Here is a 24,122-nt window from a genome sequence, read left to right as displayed (position 1 = left end):
GACCTATGCAATCCGTTCCCATATTAAGAACTGGAATATTTCCAGAACCCCAAAAGACCTTTGGCCCACTTCTTGTCTCTGCTCCCATACAGAGAGTAACCATAATCCTGACACCATAAATTAGTTTTGACTAATTTATATAGTTTTGACTTCATATACATGGAATCGTGCTATTAAGTCTTGAGTCTTTTGCTTAACATTTTTAAATTCATGTTGTTGAGTGTGGTTGTGGCTAGTTCATTTTTGTTACTATAAGGTATTCTATTGTGTGATATACCATACTTGATTTATCTGTTTTACTGAATAAATACAGTTGATGGACATCTGGGTTGTTCCTAGTTTGGGGCTTCTATTAGTTTCCTAGAGCTGCTATAACAAAGTACCACAAACTAAGTGGCTTAAGCAACAGAAATTTATTTCCTCACAGTTCTGGAGGCTAGAAGTCTAAAGCCAAGTGTCAGCAGGTTTAGCCCTTTTGGGAAGAGGAAGAATGGAAGAGGAAGGATGAGGAACAATCTGCTCCACGCCTCTCCCCCTAGCTTCTGGTGAATTTGGAATGCTCTTCTACTCTGCGTTTAATTCCACCCATTCTTAAAATGTTGGCCAAATGCCATCTCCATAAACCTATGCTGGAATGCCCGTCTCCATCCTCAGCCCTGGGTGTGAGTCTGTGCTACAGTGCACCCCTCTGCATATTGTCACAGCTGAGTGAAGGCTTTGCCTTCCTCATAAACATCACAAAGGCTCAGTGAGTGTCTGCTGACCCACACATGGCAGCATGGGGTAAGAGGACAGGTCTGGAAGCAGCAGGCAAGGAAGTGGAAAAGGGGGACACAGGATGCAGGCCTAGGCAGATGAGGGACTGAACTGGGAAGGGATGGAGGTAGGAGATGCAGAAACGGGAAATGTGCCTGAAGTAAAATACCGGACATTTTAAGGTAGTTTTAGGTAGAAGATGACTAGTTGAGGATCATTCCAGAGACTTTAGAGCCAGAGAAATGGACTAATTAGGACATTTCTGGACTTACTGTTCAATATTGATGTCATGTGTTTAAGGGACATTGCCACACTTAGCCAATTCCAGAGGAGTGACGAGGATGGTGATAAATACATCGTATAGTTGAACGGGCTGAGGACTTTTCACCTGGAAAAGAGAAACCTGTACATGATGACTGTTCACAAGGTTTGACATGATGACTGTTCACAAGGCTTGACACACTGTCGTGTGAACAATGGCTGGATCAGACAACTTTATTTTGTGTAGCTATGGAGGGAAGAACTCAAACAGTGAAGAGGACATACAGGAAGGTGGATTTTTGTTTCTAATGGGAGTCATCACAGAGAAGAATGATAGTTGGAACAGTAATCACAAATGTAGTGAGAGAAAGAAAGTTAAGGAAGTTACGGGCATTTTTGTCAACTTAAAAATACTGGATCCAAATGGTTGTCCTTCCCTACAAATCTACATCAATAAATGACAGCTCTCAGTGTGGTCCCATAAATATTCAAGGCATTTATGGAGGGCCTACTGTGTGCCAGGCAGTAGTCTGGGCACTGGGGGATCCAGCTGTGAACTGTGACATCAGTTTCCCTAAAATAAGCTGTGTGTGTGTGTCATACTCCCACTCAAAAAACTGCTGAAGGTTTGGATTAACTACAAAATGAAGTTTACTCTCCTGGTGTGACACGAAGGCCATCTTCCACCTGTTCCAACCCACCTTTGCAGTCGGTCCTCTCCAACCCTCTAGTAAACTGGATGACTACCCACCCACCTTCTACATTTCTCTAAGCCTGGAATACACTCCTCTCACTCCTTTGCCTCTCCTTGTCTGTAAAAATACTGCTTATCCTTCATGGCTCTATTCCAATGTTAACCCACCTCAAAATTAAAGCCGTATCTCCTTCCCAACTGCAAAAACTGTTCATCCATAAATTCTCTATCTATTGAAAATCTGTTGTCCTTTCAGGCCACAAAGGGACATAAGACACTGTCCCTGTATTTACCATCCTTTGCCACATACTTCAGAATCATGTACGTATCTTACCTCCCCTACCAAATTGTAAGCTTGAGGGCACAGTCTTACTGAGTGTACATTTCTGAATCCCTGCTTACGGCCTAGGGAGTGAGCTGAGGGTTGGACACAAAACAGAGACTGAGTTCTTTGAGAACACACTGTGGGAGGGCAGACCTCCACAGACTCCTGGCCATCCCACCATGGGCCACGTATAAAGTGATACAAATATAGAACAGGAAGAAAAGGGTAATTCTTACGTAGGTCATCTGCAAACGTCATAGATTCAACATGCAGGCAAGATTTTTGTATCAGGGTTTGTGGATGATGGTGATAATAATTTTCCACCTCTTGGGACCTTTCTGCCAGTGTAGGCACTGGATTGAGGCAGATGGATTGAATGAACAAGAAAGGAGTGGACATTCTCTTGCTCTAGACCGACTACACAGTATGAGTAGATAAGGGTCAGAATCCTGAGTAGGGCAGGGCAAGAGTTCTAGGAAGAAGAGGGGGTAGAAAGGAAACTCAAAGAAATTTGGTTAGTTAGAGGAATGTCTCCTTTCCACAAGCCTTTACCAAGGGCCCACTGAGTCTGCACCTGGCTGGATAATGTGAATTTAAAGATGAGTAAGACATCGTGTGCCCTTATAGTGTGGTTAGAGGCATCTATGCCACAATCAAGAGTTTGGGTTTCCCTCAGTGGGCAGGGGAGGAGGCATGGTGCATGTGGGTTTGTAAACACTAGGCAGTTAGAGGTGAAAAAGCTGTGAGAGTGGATGGCATTTCCCAGAGAGGCTGCAGGTGGATGTGAAGGGGGCTGAGAGTGGAACCCTAGAAAACCAATCTCCAAAAGGAGGCAGCTGCAGAATGGGCAACCAGGAAAGGCTTCATGGGGGAGGAAGAGGGTCAGGATGGGGTCAGGCACTGGTACCGTCTGAGAAAGTAGTGGCCTGTGCCCAATGCTGGAATGAGTCAGATAACATCATGGCAGCATCAGTCTGTTGAGGTGGGCTGGAGGGCACTGTCTGTGGTTCAAAAAGAGGGATAAGGACAGAATGGAGGGATGTAAAAGTAAAGAATCCTGGGTTATGGGCACATGAAGCAAGCACATAGGACGCGATTTACACGGCAGTTGAGAGGCAACTGAAAAAGCTAATGATTCAGAGCGCTATTTCAAACCTCTTGCTGGAAATGTGAGCCCAAGTGGTATTCAAAATGTCTAAAATCAGATTTGGAAGGCTTGCTGGGTTACTAGGGATATACAGACAGAGGATACTGTTTCATTTGTTCCTTTCTTACTATATACAATGTTTTCATTCAAGCATTCCAATTGCAGTCCCATATTCAACAAAAACATTGGCCTCTTAAACACAGGCAAAACATTCTCTGATATAAATCACAGTAATGTCCTCCTAGGGCAGTCTGCTGAGGCAACAGAAATAAAAGCAAAAATAAACAAATGGGACCTAATTAAACTTATAAGCTTTTGCACAGCAAAGGAAACCATAAATAAAAGGAAAAGACAACCTATGGATGGGAGAAAATATCTGCAAACAATGCAACTGACAAGGACTTAATTTCCAGAATATACAAACAGCTCATACAACTCAATGACAAAAAACAAAACAAAACAAAACAACTCAACCCCAAAATGGGCAGAAGACCTAAATAAACATTTCTCCAGTGAAGACATACTAACGGCCAATAGGCACATGAAAAAATGCTCAATATCATTAATTATCAAAGAAATGCAAATCAAAACTACAATGAGGTATCACCTCACACCAATCAGAATGGCCATCATTAAAAAGTTCACAAACTATAAATGCCAGAGAGGGTGTGCAGAAAAGGGAACCCTCCTACACTGCTGGTGGGAATGTAGTTTGGCACAGCCATTATGGAAAACAGTATGGAGATTTTTAAAGAAACTGGAAACAGCCTTACCATATGATCCAGCAATCCCAGTCCTGGGCATACATTTGGAGGAAACTCTAATTTGAAAAGACACATGCACCCAAATGTTCATAGCAGCACTATTTACAATAGCCAAGACATGGAAGCAACCTAAATGTCTATCAATAGATGACTGGATAAAGAAGATGTGGTATACATACATGTATAAATACATGCGTGCGTGCGATGGAGTACTACTCAACCATAAAAAAGAATAAAATAATGCCATTTGCAGCAACATGGACGGACCTGGAGATGGTCATACTAAGTGAAGTAAGCCAGAAAGAGAAAGAAAAATACCATAATATCACTTATATGTGGAATCTTAAAAAAAAAGGAGGGACACAAATGAACTTATTTACAAAACAGAGACAGACTCATAGACATAGAAAATGAACTTATCATTATCGGGAGGAGAGGGGGTGAGGAGGGATAAATTGGGAGTTTGGGACTTGCAGATACACACCACTATGTATAAAATAGATAAACAACAAGGTCCTACTGTACAGCACAGGGAACTATATGCAATACCTTGTAGTGGCCTATAATAAAAAAAACCCAAAAGGAATATATATGTATAAACGAATCACTATGCTGTACACCAGAAATTAACACAACATTGTAACTAGACTATACTTCAGTTAAAAAAAAACCTTGGCCTCTAGAACATGGTAGATTCTAGTGTTTTCCCAAATAACTTCACAGATGTCAACTGTGAAGAGCTATACTAAACTAGATACAGGTAAACTGGATAAACTTGGTACAGTATAGCATAAAAACAGAATATTTGTTGAGAGGATTTTAAACATCAACTTTCTTTAAAATACAAACTTTTTTTTCTTAGTCTTTAATGATGTCCTAGTCCTTAATGATGACATTTCTTAGTCCTAATACAACATTTTTTTTAAAAAGTTATGTTAGATCAAAGTCATGTTCAAAATTCACATCTAGGAATCAGTGGTTCACAAAATAAGATATAGAAAATGAACACTGGAAATTGACACAACATTGTAAACTGACTATAACTCAATAAAATAAAGTAAAATAACAAAAAAATAAAATAACGTATTCAAAAGGCAATGACAAAAATTTAAATTCTTCATTTTAATATAACTTTGCACTGTCATAGTTTTTAATAAGATTTTTATCTTATCAAAAAACAAACAAAAAACAAACTAAGATATAGAAAATGAGATTATGAAGCAGAACTTTCAGGGAAAATGAGTTTCCAAGTAAAATACAAGGTAGGGATAAAATCAGTTTTTATGACTGAAGCTACTTTAAAGGCTAAGTAAGAGCAATAATACAGATATTACTAGTGTCACATGCTAACTTGTAGCATCTTGAGAAAATATTTTGAAATTTTGGGTTATTTTCACAGATTAGGGTATTTAAATTCTAAGCAGATATATTTAAATTAACATATAATGTGCTGTTGAAAAGATTTTAAATAATCCTAAATACTTTTCCTCATGAAGCTTAATTGAGGCAGTCTATTATTGTGCCTAAGGACCAGGACTGTCTGAGTTCAAAGACTGGCACCACTACGACCGCAGCGCCAGGAGTATGACCTTAGATAAGTTATTTAACCTCGTGTCCCCTCGATTGTAAAATGGAGGTACAATATACCTCAGCTGGTTGTGATGAGGATCAAATGGATAGATATAAACCATGCAGAACAGTGCCTGGTACGAGATAAACACAACTGTTTTATTATCAAATGAGATCAGCAAGTAAGGGGGAAAAACTTACTTCTGGACTGAAAAACTCAGTTGATTTAACAAGGGAAGAAATAATTCAGAGATTTGACAATTATAGGCTGTCCCTTTCATTAACCTTTATTAGTAAGTTACATGATATATTTCTGGGAGCAAGTATTCAACCAGACTTTTTAAAAAACAGCTTTACTGAGGTATGATTGACATACCAAGTCTCACATATTGAAATGTACAGTTTGAAAACTTCTGACATGTGTACACAAATCAAATCTTCACTACAATCAAGACAGAGAACATACCAACTGCCCACAAGTTTATGTGTGCCACTTTGTAATCCCTCCCACCTCTCTCCTAGGCATCCACTGAATCTGCTATCACTATACATTAGTCAACTAATGTGTTTAATTAGCAACTGATGGTAGTATTTATTACATATTTGATTGATGGTGGGGGGGTAAAAATCGAAGAACATAAAAAAGTAGTTTCTGTTGGTAGGAAAAAACAAACTAAAAAAAAGTTTTTAAACATGAAGGTAATTTACACTATTTCTGTGAAGAGATTAAGTTACCAGTAAGAATTTATGAGAAAACTTTATTTCACTGAGACATGACCTAGTAACTGATAGTGTTACTAACCTCTTTACGTGGCTTTCGTATTTTCATGTCATTCACTAGTTTAGTCAACAGGGGTTAGCTGGTTATTTGTTTCAGGGACTAGAAGCGGGTACACTTGTGGTGGAGAGATTATTAGACTTGTGCTGTCCAATACATTAATCAGTAGCCACATATGGCTATCTAAACTTAAATTAAAACTTTAGTTCCTAAGTTGCACTAGCCACATTTTAAGTTCCCAAGCACCCCACACATGGCTGCCATATTGAACAGAATGGATGTAGAAATTTCCATCATCACTCAACGTTCTACTCTACAGAGCTAATTTAGGAGCCTCTTGAGGTATATTATCTATGTGGAGGTGAGGGTCTATGCTGAAGCAATGGCAGTGAAATGGAGAAGAGTGAGCTCTCTGAGATACTTAACGTCATGCACAGTGAAGACAGGGGATTCATTTAGAATGTCTTCTAGGTTTCTCCCTAGGGTAGATGGGTGGATGATTAGAACCATTCACCAAAAAAATAAATATAGTAGAAGCAGCAGGATTTGAGAAAAGGAGTGAAATCAGATTTGTACCCTACAAGAGGCAACCCTCGGACTGGCCAGTGGTCTGAGAAGCTGCTGGATCTCAAAATGTGACCTGTGGGGAATCTGGATGGAGACAGAGTTCCAAGGAAGGAGCCCTGGGTAGGAGCCAGAGCCATGCACTCAGGTGATGGCTTTCAGAGAAACTAGACAGCATGAGAAGGTCAGGGACTCGCATCAGAGTCTGGGAAGCACTGACATGTAGGGCAGGGTTTTTAAACTGTGAATCGCTCATGAAATCAACAGAATAGGTCTCCATCAGCATTAAAAAATAGTGCAGCAAATATTAACACGCTTTGAATATTAAGATTTTTTCCCTGAGACTTTTTGTTACAAATATATTTACAAACCTATATGTATACTGGGTTGCAAGGTGAAACTCGTTTCTGGGTTGCAGCCTGATTAGTTTGAGTATCACTGATTTATAAAATGAGCACCACAGACTATAAGCTACATGCAAACTCCTGGCACACTGCCTTCACCCAGGTGAGAACACTGCATGAAGGAATTAACCAACAGGTCAGAGAAATAAGAGGAAACCCACAAGTGTGATTCAGAAACTAAAGAAAGGTAAGAGAGAAGAGACAACCCAGTGTCAGGTATCAGTGATTTGGTGATATTCAGAGCTTCTCCCTGCAATTTCTGTGGATTGGCATGAGCAGAAGCCAGACTACGGAAGTAAATGGGAGGCGAGGAAGTGAAGATGAGACCAATGAAGGTGGAAATTGAGAGACACTTGTTTTGTTTTGTATTAAAGATGCGAAAGTTCAGTATGTGCCTGAAAGAGATTAGATGGGAAATGCCTTGCCCAATAATGAAATCACCGGCCACACGTGGCTATTTAAGTAAAAATGCAATTCCTTAATAATACTAGGTTCATTTCAAGTGCCCAATGGCTACATATGGCTAGTGGCTACCATGCCGCACAGAGCTCATACAGAACATTTCCATCACTGCAGGTAGATCTATTGGACAGTGCTGCTCTACAGAAAATTTTTAACTCATCGTGCCTATTCTGGCCTCAATAAAACAGGTCAGCGCACAGTGCTCCCCAACCTCTTCCTGCCTGAAACATTATCCAAACCCAGCAAAAAAAACTGCTGGGGGTTGTATTACAATCTATACAAGATGAGATCACATTTGGCCTGAGCGAGTGAGAGTTAACCCTGGCAGAGGCCAGTGGAGTCATCAGGGAGGCTACTGAACCCCGGGATGTGATCTAAGGGCTGTCTGGGCATTATATGTATTCGAGATGTTTTCTCACCAAATGCAAGAGATATGTGACAAAATGAAGTTCATGAAGGCTAAGGAATGAATACATAGAGGAAAAGATGATGTGGGACAAGGTATAAGGACAGTAGATACTGTAGTAGTGCTGAATAGGAAAGGTTCAGAAAGTTCAGGCTAGGGTACACAGAAGATGATGGGTAAAATGAAATACATTACAGTAAAATTCAGTTTTACAAAAGAAAAGAACAAATAAACAGCTTCCAATTTCCAATGTAATTTTCATGGCTTTTATATGGAAACTTAATAGCAAAATGGAATGTGATATAAGACTGAGGCATTATTATCCATCAGATCTGCCCACTTATAACTGTTACTCAGGGTCTCGCTGATTCACTGAAGTGAGAAAAGTCACTTCTGGAATTTTAAAAATAAAATTTTCAATTTTGTGAGAAAACTTCTTTTAAATCACTTTTTAAAGAATGTATTGAAAAAAAAGAATGTACTGGCTCTACTTAAAAAAAAAATTTTTTTTTAAATGTGGTTATTCATGGGACGAGGGGCTGGAAGGACAGGATCCAAAGGAAAGAAGGAAAATCCAGTCCATTTGCCTTCTTCACCCCAGGGAAAATCTTGAGCAGGCTCACAGGAGGTTAGATCTTTTTGGCAAAAATAAAACATCCATCCTGAAGCCTTTCCCTTAAGCGTCTGCTGGCGACACCTAGAAGTGGCGATTTCAGGTCAGGTTTTTTCACTGACGCACAATACCATGTAACAACTCCTCCTCCTCGCGGGCTGTTGAGCACTGAGCGCACAAGAACCCTGAATTCAGATTAATTAAGTTTCTAACGACTGCTCATGGGGGAGTCAGTGACCGCACTGCAACGACGTTCAGTTGGAAACGGCCTGGCTCGCTGAGGGGCCGTCGCCGTCGTGTTGGCGGCGGCAGGAGGCCTCGAGCAGAAGCATTTACCTATCAAAGTTGCCCTTTAGACACCGTTACTAACTGAGCGTACCGCATACTACAACTGCGTGCAGACGAGCACCCCACGTCCCAGCAGCGGAGACCTCAGGTGCCGACTCGGACCTCCAGGAGCACAGCCGCCGGAAGTCCACACGCCCACCTCCCACTTCCTGGGCGGGGCCGGAAGTGGCTTTGGGGGCCGTAAAGCAAGATGGCAGCGCTCTCTCTGAGGTGATTGTCCGCTCTCCGTTTTACTTCTAGCACTTCCCTGCCCACCAGGGACTCTCGACTTCCATCCCCTGCCCTAGTTTGTTCTCAGCACACACGCCCACATTTCAAGTTCATTTTGCCCTGGTGGAGGATGGGCTGGAGGCGACATACGGCGAACCTGCGCGCCGTGAGGCACCATTTTGTACGGAAACCGAAGGCTGGGCGGGACGAGTGTTGGGGATCCAGATGTGGCCGGGTTAGCAGGGGAGCGTGCGAGGGAGGGGCGCGAGGGCGGGGCGGGGGGGGCGTTGCTACCAGATTATGTATTTCCGCTTCCTATCGGCCACATCGTATTTGGTTGGACCGGCTTGTTGCGGGGAGGGCGGGGGAAGATTGTTTGCAGTGGAGAAGCTCGGCGCACGGGAAGGTAAACTGAGGTAAAACTGGAAAGGGTTCGCGGGGGGTGTGTGGGTTTGCGCCCGGCTGTGTAGCAGGTCTGGGGCCAGGGTCCTCGGGATTGCGGAAGAGTGGGGCTGGAAACGGGAGGCTCGGATTGTCCGCAGGGTTGGAGAGAGAAGAGGAGATGGGGTGGGGCTGGGGGTTACAAGGTGATTTGCAAAGCCGGGGGAGGGGGGAGTGGAATGGGGCGGGCAGAAGAGAAGCCGGGGGATAGTGGGGAGGATGAGAGCACGGAGGGAAGTCTGGGAGGTGCTAGTGGGGGAGGGGCTGGGGCGAGAGATCCTGGAACGCGGGAAAGTTCAGGGGTTGGTCTGAACGTGGGGGTGTGCCGGGAAGAGAGTGGAGTCCTTGGGAGGTTAAGGGATTGAAAGGAGCTGGTGGCCGACGTTCTAGTGCTAACTATGGACTGGGCCTTTGTTTCCCCTGCAGCTCCCCAGAGACGCATCCCGCAGCCTCTGCTCAGGCCCAGCCGTCTCTCTCCAGTTGCCACCACAGCCTGGAGGCGCCTGCCTCCGCCCTCCCGAATGGTGCTCCTTCTCACAGGCCTCGGCCCAGGATCCAGGCCCCCTTTGCCCCCTGCCTCGGAGCTGTTGCTCCGGGTCTTTCCTAGTGGACTCCTTGGGACGGGGAGGGAAGAACTTTTGCACATACAAGGCTGTAGCTCTAGGGACCCCACCGACAACTTGAATCTTGGTCTCTAACCGAGTGTGAAATCCCTCCTGTGCCCTCTCTATCTGCCCTTTGAGAAGAGAAACCCTTCTGTCCACCCAGAGCCCAGTAAGCCCCAAGCTGGGGCCCTGGTCCCAGCATGTCAATCCTCTCTTATGCATAGGGCTCTGCCCTCTCCCTGTCAGCATGGCTGAACTCAGGCAGGTTCCAGGGGGGCGGGAGACCCCACAGGGGGAGCTTCGGCCGGAAGTTGTAGAGGATGAAGTCCCTCGGAGCCCTGTCGCAGAGGAGCCCGGAGGAGGCGGAAGCAACAGCAGTGAAGCCAAATTGTCCCCAAGAGAAGAAGAAGAGCTGGATCCTAGAATACAGGTGAGAAGACTGAGCTAGGGGAGACATAGGGAGCTTAGATCCCAGCATTTCTGAAGAGCTGTCCGATAAATGAGGGGTTGGACTTAACTCTTTTCCCAGTGCACTTAGGCAGGAATGGAAAACAAGTTTGTCAACAAATCATTGCAACATAGTGTGACTAGCACCACAAGAGTTGTGTGCAGTGGGAGTACAGAGAAAGGCCGGGCCTGAGTGCCTGGGGCATGTTGCTGAAGGCTTCCCTGATGAAGTGAAGAGACAAATTGGCAGCAGATGCAGGAAGCACACTTTAGGTCAGGAGACAGTCGAACTGTTGTTTCTTTTCCGAGTAAACAAAGGGAGATACATAACAAGTTTCTACTGTATAGCACAGGGAACTATAATTAATATCGTGTAATAACTTATGGCTAAAAAGAATATGAAAACAAATATATGTATATTTTTACATGACTGAGGTATTGTGCTGTACACCAGAAATTGACACATTGTAAATTGACTATACTTAAATAAAAACATTAAAAAAAAAACGCAAAGGGGCTGTTGGCTTGGAGATGCAGCGTGAGTGGGATGTGAGATGACTTTGAGATCAGAAGGCAGTTTTGAATCTTTTCCCTTCTTTCACCTCATCAGTGCCTCCCAGGGACATTCACATTTGTGAAAGGTGAGACTTTTCATGTCTCATAAAGGTGACATCAGGCTTAGGCCTCTGAGGAAATCTATGTGTTCAGAGACATGTATGAGCTGTGGTCAGTCCTTCATAATACAGATTTCTGGTTCTGAGGATGCTGGGTCTATCAGATGAATGAAAGAGCTGATTTATTGTCTTGGAGCATTAATTGGCTAGTTGGTAGAGGGGCAGAACTTTGTGAAGGAGACCTGGGAGCAGTGGATGAGGACAGGCACCATGTGGAGTAGATAACATGGCCAGCTGAGCTGGATTGCAGTTTCCGGGCGGCGACAGAGAAGGGCTCCCTGGAGAAGCTGCTTCGGCAGGTGAAGGTCAGGATTGTCCTGTGTATTTGGGGCCTGAGCCTGCCATTTGGTATGGTAGCATCTTCAGGATTCTGACGTGGAGGTGGCTCACGTCTCTGTAAGTGAGGAGGAGTGTCCCAGGGCTCACACTCCCAGGCTTCTCTGTCAACAGACCTTTATTAGAGTACTTCAGTGAGTCAAGAAGAAATCAAAGCTGGTTCTAGCATCCTTCCTGCCCTCTCATGGTTGGGGTTCCCAGGATGTGTGTGGGGAAGCTGTGTCCATGTTTACAGTGGAGCAGTGGTGAACTATTTGCTGGCATGAGTCAGTAATTTATTTCTGCTGTGTTTCATGGGCATTACATTGAAAACAGCTCAGTTTCTCCTGCTGGTTCTGTAGATTCTTTGTGCACCAAGGAAACAAGTTGTAGTGAAAAAAGCCTTGGGCTGAGATTCAAGGAACCTCTAGTCCAATGATGTGTGATTTTCATGCAAGTTACATAACCTTTCCGAGCCTCAGTTTCTTTATCTGTAAAGTGAATGGTTGATCTAGCTAATTTGCACAGCTCCTTCCCGCTCTGATTCTTTTCTTTCACAAGCTCCCTTTTCCTGTCTCTTGGTGGAAGTTTGTAGGTCACGCTTTGGGAAAGAGACCCCTGCGTGTCAGGGAGGAGGGCTTTGCTGAAGCCCTTCACACACTTCCCTGCAGCATTCCTTGCCCCACTCCAGAGGAGAATCCACTCCCGCTTCTTTGCTCAGTCTCTCCTGCTCCTGCATATTTTTCCAGTGCCCACACAGGCAAAGGTGGTAGGATGAAAAGGCACCCTCATGCTGCGCTGTCCAATAAAGTAGCCACCAGCCGCGTGTGGGTAACTTAAATAAAATCAATTACGATTAAATAAAAAGCAAAAGTGCCTTTCCCCAGGTGCTGTTGGCAGTGCACAAGCAGAACATCTCTGTCCCCGTAGACAGTTGTCTGGTGTGAGCTCTGTGAGGGCCAGAGAATGCTGAGCAGGAGAAAGATTCACCCGGCCGTCAGTGACCTTGCAGTGTTACTGGAACAGGGGGGGCAGGCAGACCCTAGTCTCTTGCTAAACTGGGAGACACATTGTGGAGTGTTGTGGGTTATGTAGGGAGGCAAAGTCTTGCAGAGGCCTCCCTCATTGATGAGGCTGGGCCGGGCCGGTGCTCTGTTCTCAGCTGGGTTTCAGCGTCTCCCTGCTGCGTGGGAAAGCCAGCCTTGTGTGAGGGGCACCCTTCATGGAGGAGGCCGGTGGCATTTGGGCCTTCTGGGTTTGGGCTCTTTTGGATGAGAGAAAGATAGAGGTGTGTGTCTGGAGGTCCCTTTTAGTGTTGACAGTGTACAGGATCGTGTTATCCTGGTACTGCGTTTCAGAACTTTGGATCAGTGCATTCAGTGGGTCTCTACCCACAGCTCCATCAGAACCCCCCTGGGGCTTGAAAAACACCCATTCCTGAGCCGTGCCAGACTTGTGAATTCTCCTTCTGGGTGGGGCGAGAAGTGGTTCTAACATGCAGCCTGGGTGAGTCCGCTGAGCTGGAGATACCCTGTTCAGGTATTTTCTGGAACGGCCAGAAATGGTCCCTTAGGGTGAGGCTCTTTATGACGTGGGAAGTGGGGATTCTTGGCAGGCAGGCAGCTTGTGCCCCCCGTTGTCTGGTGGGATCCCTGTCGAAGCTGGAGGGAAGCCAGACCTGCACGGAGTGTGCTGTCTGCCAGGGAAGTCAACTGAATGTGTCTGTGTCTTGAAATGGACATACTTTCTGAGGCCTCCAGGCTGGTCCTCAGTTTTCTGAGAGCTCCAGGGTCCCAGGGGCAGGAAGGAGTGGAGGAGGGCAGTACTAGGAGGGGCCTGGTTCTCCTCCCCTGTGACTTCTCAGGCCTCTTTGTGATGGGCACATTCTTTCCCCAAGTAAGTGGATACGTCCACTGACCTCCTCCTCACACTTCAGGATGACTTTGTGGCTTCTGCCAAAGTGTCAGTTTAGCTTTTGCAGGGCAGTTGTTTTTACCTTATTTCTGAGTCTTCGGGTCATGGATCACCCTGGCCCTGCTGATTGACTGTGGGCTTGAGTTTTGTGTTTGTTTTTTTAATTGAGGTATAGTTGATTTACAATATTACCTAAGTTGTTTCAGGTGTACAATGTAGTGGTTCACAGTTTTTAAAGGTGATACTCCGTTTTGGGGTTGAGTATTTTAGTGGCCTGCCTGAGGTGGGCAGGAGCGTCTCTAGCCTGAGCACCCATGCCTTTGGCTCCATGGCCTGGTGTCCTGGTAGTGCGCCTGGTCTGCTCCGGGAAGGTCACCCTCCCTGCTGGCTGCAGGCTCTCTGATGGATGATGCACACTGACTCAGGCCTCATCCTCCTCGCATTCCATTTCAGCCAGATGCCAGGAGTCCCTGGTGAAGCAGACCAAATGGAACGTGGCGCCAACAGCCTAGAACAGAGCCCCGGGTGCTTGTTGGCTTCCTGCTCTGCTTTGCCCTGGGTCTGCCCCAGCCTGGCTGCTCCCACCCCGGCTCTCTTGCCCACCCTGGCCTCCAGCCCGCTCTGCTCGCCCGTCTCCTTGTCTTGTTAGAAAGAGCTTTGTGACTCTGAAGGGGCAGACCTCAGAGTCAACAAAAGGCTTTTTTTAATTGCTGGAGGTGCTTCGCAGGTATGAGTTTCTGTATTGAAAGACGTGCCTGCTTCTGTGGGCCAACAGCCAGAGCCTTTCACATTCATTTTCCAGTGAGGATGACTTGCATCGAGCTGTTCACTCCTCTAATGATCTTGTCAGGGTCTGGGAGCCCTTTGGGCTGTGGAACCAAGTGGGCTCCAGGCTTGGACCTTGGTTCACCCACAGGAATACTGCAGCATGCCCTCCGCCCACCTCCTTCTCTTCTCCCCCACAATCAGTGTTTTCTTACCAGGGCTGTGGTTCTCCTCGATGGTGGTACTGCTGTCTTTGAGACAGCCATTCACGGACATCCTTAGTCCTAGGAGGGTGGTCACCAGTATCAGGAGGGCCAGATAAAAGGTCAGGTCCTAGATCCAGTCCCACTTCTGTCTCTGATTCCCTGTCTTACTGTTCCCTGTCTATCAAATGTGAATGAGCTGAGAAAGAATATTCCATTGGGAGCTGCTGAAAGGACCGGTCACCTCCTCTCTTTGATTGTCTGAAACTCCCTGTGAGCCAAGTTTAGCCCCAGAAGGCTGGGCCCACAGGGGGAGGACTGCCCCTCACCCTGACAGGAATTGCCTTTTCTGAGGGCCCTTTGTGGTGATCTCATCAGATGAAGGTAACATCCTTGTTAGGACAGCACTGTGAAACGCAGCGCTTTGTGTGTTGGGGGGTGTTGGCACTGCCCTCGGGCTTCCTCTGGCGTCTTCTGGGCCTTGGAGGCTGCTCGTGGTTCCAGAGTGGCTTGCTGTTGCCTTATGAGCACCGGATTGTGTGGGTTGTGTGGCTGATCACACTGCCCATGTGCAGCAACTTGCCTGCACTTAAGTATTTTTTTTTAAACTGAGGTATAGTTAATTTACGTTATTACGTGAGTTTTGGAAGCCACACGCCGCTGTCCAAGTTCAGGTGTGCCCTAAGGTCAGATGCACGTGGGATTTCAAAGGCATAGTTTAAAAAAAAAGAATGTAGAAATATTAGTGGTAATTATTTTATGTTGCTATAACATGTTGAAAGTATGATATTTTGGATATGTTGGGTTAAATGAAATGTATTATTGCAGGCTCATCTCTTTGGTTTTGCTTTTTTAAAAAAAAAATACGGCATCTAGAAAACTACAGATTCCATAGGAGGCTCATAATATATTTCTGTTGGACAGCTCTGCTCTGGCAAGTTGAGAGCCACATTTGTGGCGCTCCCTGAGGCAGTGTCTACACTGCTGTGGTATGTGTATTCTCCTGTCTTTCTTCCTGGTTTTGTTACTTGTTTCCTCCATTGTGTTCCACCTCTTACTGTAATTAGGGTGAATAACTTGGTTTCTTGGATCCTTACTTGCTGACTCAGATCTTTTAGAGCTTGAACTGGGGTATAGAAAGAAAGATGACTAAAGGGGGATCAGACACTGGGTGGTTGGGAGGGCCAGATGCCGTGTGCGGGAGCAGCGCTGGCCCACTGCCAAGTGCAGGTTGCGCCTGGGCCAGGGGCAGCAGGCAGACAGACACCAGGCTGGCTGCCGCTGGCCTGTCCGTGGGCTGCAGGGCTCCGGGAGGGGAATCCTGTAGCTGGGCACTGGGCGTTTCTCTGGGCATTGCTCCTCCTCAGGAGTGTCCTCGGCTCCCTGGCCTCCAGGAACTTGACCGAGGGGAGGGGAAGGGAGGCGATTCAAGGCTGTGCCCTCCCTGCCCTCTGCCTTGACACTGAAGGGCCCTGGGAGATTCTGTCGCTGCTTTTGCCAGCCCTGGGGCCGCTGGGGCCCTCAGGCCAGCACGCCTGGTGACTTCCTCCTGAGGCTCTCCCTCCCTCCCACAGGATCTGCTGTGTGGGGACCTGGGGTCACTGTCACCACTGCCCAAGCAGGCCTGGAGGCTCTAATCTTAACCTGAATTGTCCACACAGCCATGGTGATTCTGCGTCCTGTACTTCCCTGGGCTCTCCCCTCCCCTCTCCCACCTACAGATGGCCTCCACTTTTGTCTCCCTGTCTCCTTGTCTCCAAGCTTTCCCTGCATGGCCCAGCTCGGCCTTCCTAAAGCACAGACCAGGTGGCGCCCGGCTCTGAGGGGTTCCCTCTGCCACTGGGACAAGCCCTAGTGTCCCCTCCCCTGTGCCTCAGCCTCTCCGGCTGCTCACCTCACAGCCTGCCTGCCTGAGCACCTGCTCTCCTGTAGATCCCCAGTTCCTGCCATGCCCACCCCTCACATGGTTCTTCACGCCCCGGAGGGCCTGTGGCTGTGAGCTGCCACCTCTCTGTGTTCTGAATTCTCAGGCCTCATGGTGCTGAGCTGTGCTAAGTGTGTGGTACATGTGTGCTGAGTGGGGTCTTGTCCTCTCTGGGTCAGAGACTTAGGTCTGAGGAGACTCCTGGCTGGGGAGTGAGAAGGAGGTGGTGCAGTCTGATGGAGAGACACAGGCTTGTTGCCACTTCACTACGTGTGTACATGTGTTCATTGTCTGAACCTCAGTCTTCTCATCTTTAAAATGGGGGCTTTTACTTCCTGATACAGAGGTGGAGTTGCAAGGGTCACAGGAGGCTGTATATTAGGTCTCTGACAAGGAGGCACTTGACAGTGACCTTCTCCCCTATCTCTCCCCTTCCCTGGTCAGCTGGGCCTTCCGTCTGTGCACTGTGCTTCTACCCTGCCTGGTTCATGGGAGGCTGCTTACCTCCACCTGCTCTAACTTGCTGCCCCTCTCTGTGGCAGGAGGAGCTGGAGCATCTGAACCAGGCCAGCGAGGAGATCAACCAGGTGGAGCTGCAGCTGGATGTGAGTGCTGCTCCTTTTCTTCATCCCTTGGGTTGGTTCTAGAGTTCACATCCCTCCTCTTTCTGTCCAGCAGCTGGGGAGGAGGCGTATATGAGAGATAAGAGGGGCTGGGACCCACATGCATGATCCCCTCTGCCCACATCCCTCTCCTTGTGCCAGGAGGCCAGGACCACCTACCGGAGGATCCTTCAGGAGTCAGCGAGGAAGCTCAACACACAGGGCTCCCACCTGGGGAGCTGCATCGAGAAGGCCCGGCCCTACTACGAGGCTCGGCGGCTGGCTAAGGAGGTACTTACTGCCCACTGACCCACCTCCCGGGGGGCTGCGTGCAGAGCTGGGCCCCACACCCTTATCTCTGTGTGGGGTGTGAGACGGAACACCTTTTCTAATATCTTTTCTCCCTTCTCTTCCCTGTGGTTCATGTCTCTGTTCTCTTGGCTTACCTCTCCACTCCTTGACCCTTCCTCCTTTATTTTTTCCTTTACACAAGTAATGTCAGTTCACTGTTGGAAGACCGTAACTGTAACCTGTAACTATAAAATAAGAAGAGAACTAAAATCTCCCCAAATCCTGCTACGTTTATGCTTCATGATTTTTGTACCTGGGGCTTGTGTTAGTCAAGTACGGTGAGGCGGCAGACACAGACAACTGCTTTGAAAGAAGAGCTTATTACTTACATTTCCTAAGGAGAAAGGACAGTCTGCATCGTGCAGGGCTGCGTGGGGAAGCACCTGGGTGGGCGAGGAGGCAGCAAACCTGAGGGGAACGCTTGGCCCAGAGCTTTTATTGTAGACCTTTACTGTGGTTGGTTTTCACGGGAAGGAATGGGTAAAGCAGTGTAGGCTAGTTTGAAACTAGTGGGCTCTGGGCTAGAGGGATGTTCTCTCAAGTTTTCTGGTACGTGGCCCTCTGGTGATTTAGGGCAGGGGAAACACGGGCTTGGTGTGTGAGAGTTAGATAAAAGCGGCTGCAAGCGAAGGTCTCAAGAAGACCAAAGAATACAGGAAACACTCAAAATGCCTTGAGCTTGACAAGCTTGTTCCTGGGTGTATTTGCTTCGCCCACTCTTCCCCTTGGCCTGAAACTCGCATCCTTGATGTGGGCTTTGGATTGGTTGATTTGCACATGAAAGGTGTGCTCGCAGGAGTTCACTGTCTCTGGGAGTTCGCTTGCCCTCGGAGGACCAGCGTGGCTTCCAAGGTGTCAAAGCATCATCAAATATAGAAAGTAAAAAATGTGGTTAATACAGCACAGATAACCCCTTAACTTTTTTTTTTTTTTGGTATATATTTCTGCCAAAACAGGATAACGTGTACTATTTTTATTCCTTTATTTTCCTTATGACACGGTTTCATGTCAGTCAGTATCCATCCATGCCATTATTTTTAAGGGCTGTTTAATATTTCCTTATATTTGGTGTACTGTTATTTTTTTAGCCAGTTCTCTGTAACTGAGAACTTGAGTTGGTGAGTTTCATTCACTTACCTGCTGGACTGGAGTGGATTGTATCAATCAGCAACTAAGCACCTTCCCACTGAAGTGGTGTGGGTTTTTCTTCTCTCCAGGGCAAAAGGCCAGCAGCCTTTGATGGTGCTGGATTTTACACACTCAGCCTCCTTTGGCAGTACCCTTCTCTGTGTACCCATATCTCTTCTCTTAGCTGTATCCTTACAAAATATTCTTTGTAGAGTTTTACTTTCTTGACACTTATCCTTAGTGCAGTTTAGGAAGTAAAGCCAGCATTGCAGTGGGCCTTCCTCCTTCTCTTGTCCTTGCCCAGGGTTGGTCTCCATGGGCAGTCAGGGGTCTCTTGTGGGGCTCCCTGTCCTGACGACCCTTTTCCCCCAGGCCCAGCAGGAGACACAGAAGGCAGCGCTGCGGTACGAGCGGGCCGTGAGCATGCACAACGCTGCCCGGGAGATGGTGTTTGTGGCCGAGCAGGGCGTCATGGCTGACAAGAACCGGCTGGACCCCACGTGGCAGGAGATGCTCAACCACGCCACCTGCAAGGTGAGCTAGGCAGTGCCAGCGGGTCCCCTCTGCTGGTTCCGGCACTTTCTTTGTCATCCCTTCATCTTTTCTCGCTCTCTCCTGCAGCCTTCCCTCAGCTTTGATTCTGTTTTAGGGAAAACCTGTTAGCTCTTTGCCCATTTTTGGCCTCCAGTGTGTCCCATGTACATTTCCTTCTGACTTAGGATGTCTTTCTGGGCTTTTCTTGAACCTTTGCCTCCAGATGTGGGACTAACCCAGCGGTTCATCCCTACTGAATGCCCTGGATTCAATGCCTTTGTTACGTTTAGCTGTGACCCGTCACTTCTGTTTTTCAGAATGTTCTCCCTTTCTTGCTTCTGAGCTCTGCCATTAGACCTTGATTTTTGAAGTGTAACTTGTATATCACTTCCGAACTGCCCTGTGGGGGACCAGGGAGCAGGAGGGCCCTTGGCATCCGCTCCAGCCTGCCACCTTCACCTCGTAAAGGGCAAGTGTCTTAGTCTTTTAGGGCCGTCACAACCCCACAGTGAGGCTGGGCAGCTTACACCACACATGTTCCATGTCTCTAACGTCAAGGCATAGGCAGATGTGGCGTCTGCTGAGGGCTTGCCTCCCAGCTCTTAGACAGCCAGCTGTCTTGTCACTGTGTTCCCACATGGCTGACGGGGCTAGGGAGCTCTACAAGGGCTCTTTCATAAGGAAACTAATTCCATTCGTGAGCTCTCTCCCCTCATGACCCCATCACATCTCAGAGGGCCCACCTCCAATGCCATCACCTCAGGATTAGGATTTCCACGCTAGAATTTTGGGGGTCACAGGCATTTAGTCCGTAGCAGTAAGTGTCAGCCTCTGAGGAGTGGTCCTGTCTCAAGGTTCTTTGTGTGCCCCTTAGTCCAGGCCCATGGCCTCGCCCAAAGCAGGAGCTCCGCTTCTACTCTGGAGCTCACACAGAGGGACGACACAGCACTGGGGGAGGGGTTGTCCAGGCTGCGTGGGGCAGGATGTGGTGCGGCTCTAGTGCAGGGTATGGTGAGGCCAGCTCCTTGGTCCTGGTGGATGCAGTGGCTGGAGCCTTTGCCTGCTGCCTGCTCAGGCACGGACGTCTGGAGAACGCAGTGCTGAGCGGTGGCTCCCCACAGTGAGGCTCTCCCCTTCCCCCAGCCCCAGCCCCCAGCACTGAGGGATCTCTGAGGACCGTGGCTGTGGCAGGTGTGCTCACAGACGGACATTCCCTACATGCTCACGAGTGGTCCAGAGGGCCCCCGCACCTCCTGGCGGCAGCAAGGCTGAGAGGCGGGTGGTGCAGGTAACAATAGGCAGGTATAAGAACTCACTGTTCTCTTGTGTCTCGGGAGCTCACTGCCCTCTCTGGGCTCTGCAGACAGTGGGGGATTCCTGCCAATGTAACATTCGGAGTGGCAGCCTGGGACAGACTACAGGGGCAGGAGTGTGGGTCTGAGCTCAGTGATGTGAGTCCTCCACCCTACCTGGGCCAGGTGAACGAAGCAGAGGAGGAGCGGCTTCGTGGCGAGCGGGAGCACCAGCGGGTGACGCGGCTGTGCCAGCAGGCCGAGGCCCGGGTTCAGGCCCTGCAGAAGACCCTCCGGCGCGCCATTGGCAAGAGCCGCCCCTACTTTGAGCTCAAGGCCCAGTTCAGCCAGATCCTGGAGGTAGCTGAGTGGGGGAGGGGGGATGGGTGGACATCTGGAGAGGGGGCAGGCATAGAAAGGGAGACAGGTTGGGGGGCACCAGTCTGCTTCTCTGGGCTATCCACCAGGCCAATGTGGTGGGACAGGTGGTGGCGCAAGAGCTCAGAATGACCCTGCGGGAGTGGGATGTGGGATGATGGGGAGGGTGGATGCTGGCGGAGAAGGGAAGTAAAGGGGAAGAAGTGAGAATTGGGGGGGGACAGGGAAGAGGAAAGGGAACAGTGGGGAGAGGAGGTGGAGTGGGTGGGAATGAAGACCTGGGAAGAAGGCCCTGGAAGGTCAGGCAGGAGCAGGGCAGGTCGGTGGGGAAGGAGGATCTGAGAAGGAGGACCTGAGAAGGAGGAGTGAAGAGGGGCTGGGTGTGGCCTTTGGAGCCCTGCGGATTGGTGACTGGTGGCGCGCAGGGTCGGGCCGGGCCTGGCAGAGGAGGCGCAGGATGCTGAGTGCAGCTGCCAGGACTCGGCATCGCTGGGGGCCTCGGAGAGTTGTCCAGAGGATTCCCCCGCTCTGTCCCTCCCTCTGCAGGAGCACAAGGCCAAGGTGACAGAGCTGGAGCAGCAGGTGGCCCAGGCTAAGACCCGCTACTCCGTCGCCCTGCGCAACCTGGAGCAGATCAGCGAGCAGATTCATGCGCGGCGCCGGGGCCAGCCCGCGCATCCCGCGGGCCAGCGGCGCTCCTCCCCCGTCGGGGCCGAGGCCGGGCCCGATGCTGGCGAGGATGGGGACAGCGGGATCATCGAGGGGGCCGAGGGCGGGGGTTTGGAGGAGGGTGTCAGCCTGGGGCCTGGGCCTGCGCGCGACACGGACACTCTGAGCCTACTGAGCCTGCGCACGGTGGCCTCGGACCTGCAGAAGTGCGACTCGGTGGAGCACCTGCGGGGCCTCTCCGACCACACCAGTCTGGACGGCCAGGAGCTGGGTCCCCGGGGTGGGGGTCGCCGGGGCAGTGACGGCGCAGGCCGCGGGGGCCGTCACCAGCGCAGTGTCAGCCTGTAGCCCCCCACCCCGCTCAGGGTGGCTGGTGCGACTCTTACCACCACTGGCCCAGGGAGGGCCCTCAGGCTCTCAGCTCCCCCTCCTCGGGGCCTTGCTTTCCTCAGAGGGTTCGGTGTGGCTGTGTCTGAGTCTGCTCTTCGTGTCTGGCTTTCCCGTGGGTGGCCCCTCTCTTTGCCTTACCCCCTCGGAAGGCTTGTCTTTGGCTCTCCCCTCCTGCTGGCTCCTCACCGTCTGTCTGACCCCCTTTGCTGTCCCCTTCTGACTTCTTCCATCTGTCTGGATTTTCCCCCCTCAGGGAAATTTATCTAGAAGGCACAGGGAAGCCATCAGAGAAAGTGGGTGCTGGACCTGAGTCCCCGCATCTTGGTTCCCCAGCTTTCAGTGAACGGACAGGTGCCCCTTCCACCTCCCCATCTCCCAGGTGGGCCCTACGGATGCTGCAGAGCTCTCCTGGCAGCCCGCTGTCCCGGTCCTCTGTCCCAGCCTGCCTGTGTGTAACATGTAAGATGTGCTGTGGGACTCTGTGCCTCTGGGAGACACCACTGGTCCCTTCAGCGCTCCCTCCTCGTGACCTAAGCTGCTTTGCTGTGTGTGCCTCAAAGCAGGACTTGAGGGGTACTGGGGTCAGGGAAGGTGAAACCAACCCCATTGTCAACATAGGGGACTCCCGTGTGCATCACGTTTCTAGGCTGGGCCCTTAACATTGCCAAGGTGCTAGCGGGTCCGTGTTGCGGGGTGGGGACATAGTGAAGTCCCGATGGCTGAAACCCTTGCCAGTCCTGCTGCGGAGTTAGGTTTAATTTACTTTTTCTGGGTAGAGGATGCAGAGCCAAGTCTCAGCACCCTCCTACAGGGTTGGAGTTAGGGAATTTGGTGCTCAATTGCTCTCCATTGCTCTTCCCCAAACCAAACAATACCTAGTCCAGGATCCCTTAAGGGGGAATGCTCAGGTTTGGCTGTAGATCCTCTGCTGATATGGGGAGGGGCTGGCCTGGGGTGAGGGGACTCGCCCTCGGCGGGGAGCAGCTCCAGGTGTCTGGCGGGGCTCCCACGCTGTGTATGGGGAAAGGTAGGGGAGCTACACTGGATCTGGGTGCCTTTGGAGGACTGATCCTCCTGTCCCACCCCGGGAGGGCTGAGAGCTGGACTCTGGGCAGGAGACCTTGTGCCTAGGCCTATGAGCTGCTGCCACTGACCAGGGGAGGAGTGGGCCTTCGCATGGAAGGTGTCCCCCTGTCCCAGGGTTGAGGTAGGATGGTCATGATGAGAACCGCCAGGTTTGAGGTGGCCATGGGTGGAGGGAAGAGTGGGAGGATGTGGGCGTGCGTGCGTGCATGCATGTGCCTGTGTGTATGGGGGAAAAGGTCTGCCCCGATTTTATTTAAATAAAATAGTTTATGTAACAGTAATGTTCATTGCCCCTGTTGGGAGGGAGAGGGAGAACGGCGAGGATGGAGAGCAGGGAGGAGCAGGGTAAAATGTGCTCTTCTGATGGGGGAAGTCAGGGAGGTGAAGGATGAGATGGACCAGACCCAGGGAGGGAAGGCTTATGGCCATGATGCTGGGGTGAGCACACACCAGGTCACCGGTGCCCTGCAGATCCCCTCCCCACCGGCCTGCTAGCCAGGAAGGCTCTGCAGGGTGGAGAGGATGTCAGCCACTGGTGGTGCAGAAGGCATCGGGGTGCCAATCCTGGATGTGAGTATGAGGAAAGGGGAGGGACGTACATAGGGTTGTGGGATTTAGCGAATAAACACGCAGGATGCTCAGGTAAACTTAGATTTCAGATAGTGTTTTTGCACCCCCACCCCCACCCCCGGGAATGTTTAGGACATACTTACACCAAGTTATTTGTTGTCTATCTGAAGTTAAAATTCAACATAGGTCATAGGTGACTCCCATGTCAGGACTTGACCCGTTGTGGGTCAGGAGGGTTTTGAGTACCTTTGGACCCACAGGCTGTGAAATGTCTGGTGGATCAGGTAGGGGAAGAGCTGAGGACTTCAGGAGCGGTGGAGGTGGAGAGTGAAGGCTTCGGACTGAGCGCCACCAGGCTGTACCTGCATGTACAACCAGGTGAGGGTGGAGTCAGCCAAGGGGTGGAGAAGGCGCTGCCAGTGAGGAACGGGGAGACCTGCTGATAGAACCCGGTGAGAAGTGGGCGTCCTGAGGACCCCTAAGAGTAGGAAGCCAGAAGCTGGAGGGACAGGAGGACAGAGGGGACACCCTGG

General features: G+C 49.4%; 1 protein-coding gene across 2 annotated transcripts; it reads left to right on the top strand.

Annotated features, from left to right (window-relative positions):
- Positions 1-9,577: 9,577 nt before the first annotated feature.
- SH3BP5L (SH3 binding domain protein 5 like) lies at positions 9,578-23,300 on the top strand. Of its 2 annotated transcripts, none has more exons than XM_074361070.1 (7): positions 9,578-9,717; positions 10,169-10,777; positions 17,132-17,194; positions 17,354-17,482; positions 19,043-19,204; positions 20,683-20,856; positions 21,421-23,300. In XM_074361070.1, the coding sequence occupies exons 2-7, from the start codon at positions 10,595-10,597 to the stop codon at positions 21,889-21,891; spliced, it is 1,182 nt and encodes a 393-aa protein (XP_074217171.1). In that variant the 5' UTR covers positions 9,578-9,717; positions 10,169-10,594; the 3' UTR covers positions 21,892-23,300. The 2 variants fall into 2 exon arrangements, with proteins under 2 accessions (XP_074217171.1, XP_074217172.1); XM_074361071.1 differs by having other exon boundaries at positions 9,606-9,707.
- Positions 23,301-24,122: the final 822 nt, after the last annotated feature.

Source organism: Camelus bactrianus, chromosome 3, assembly GCF_048773025.1.
Source record: "Camelus bactrianus isolate YW-2024 breed Bactrian camel chromosome 3, ASM4877302v1, whole genome shotgun sequence".
Lineage (NCBI taxonomy): Eukaryota > Metazoa > Chordata > Mammalia > Artiodactyla > Camelidae > Camelus > Camelus bactrianus.
Note: the sequence above shows the minus strand (reverse complement) of the source record. Positions and strands in the feature narration are given on the sequence as shown.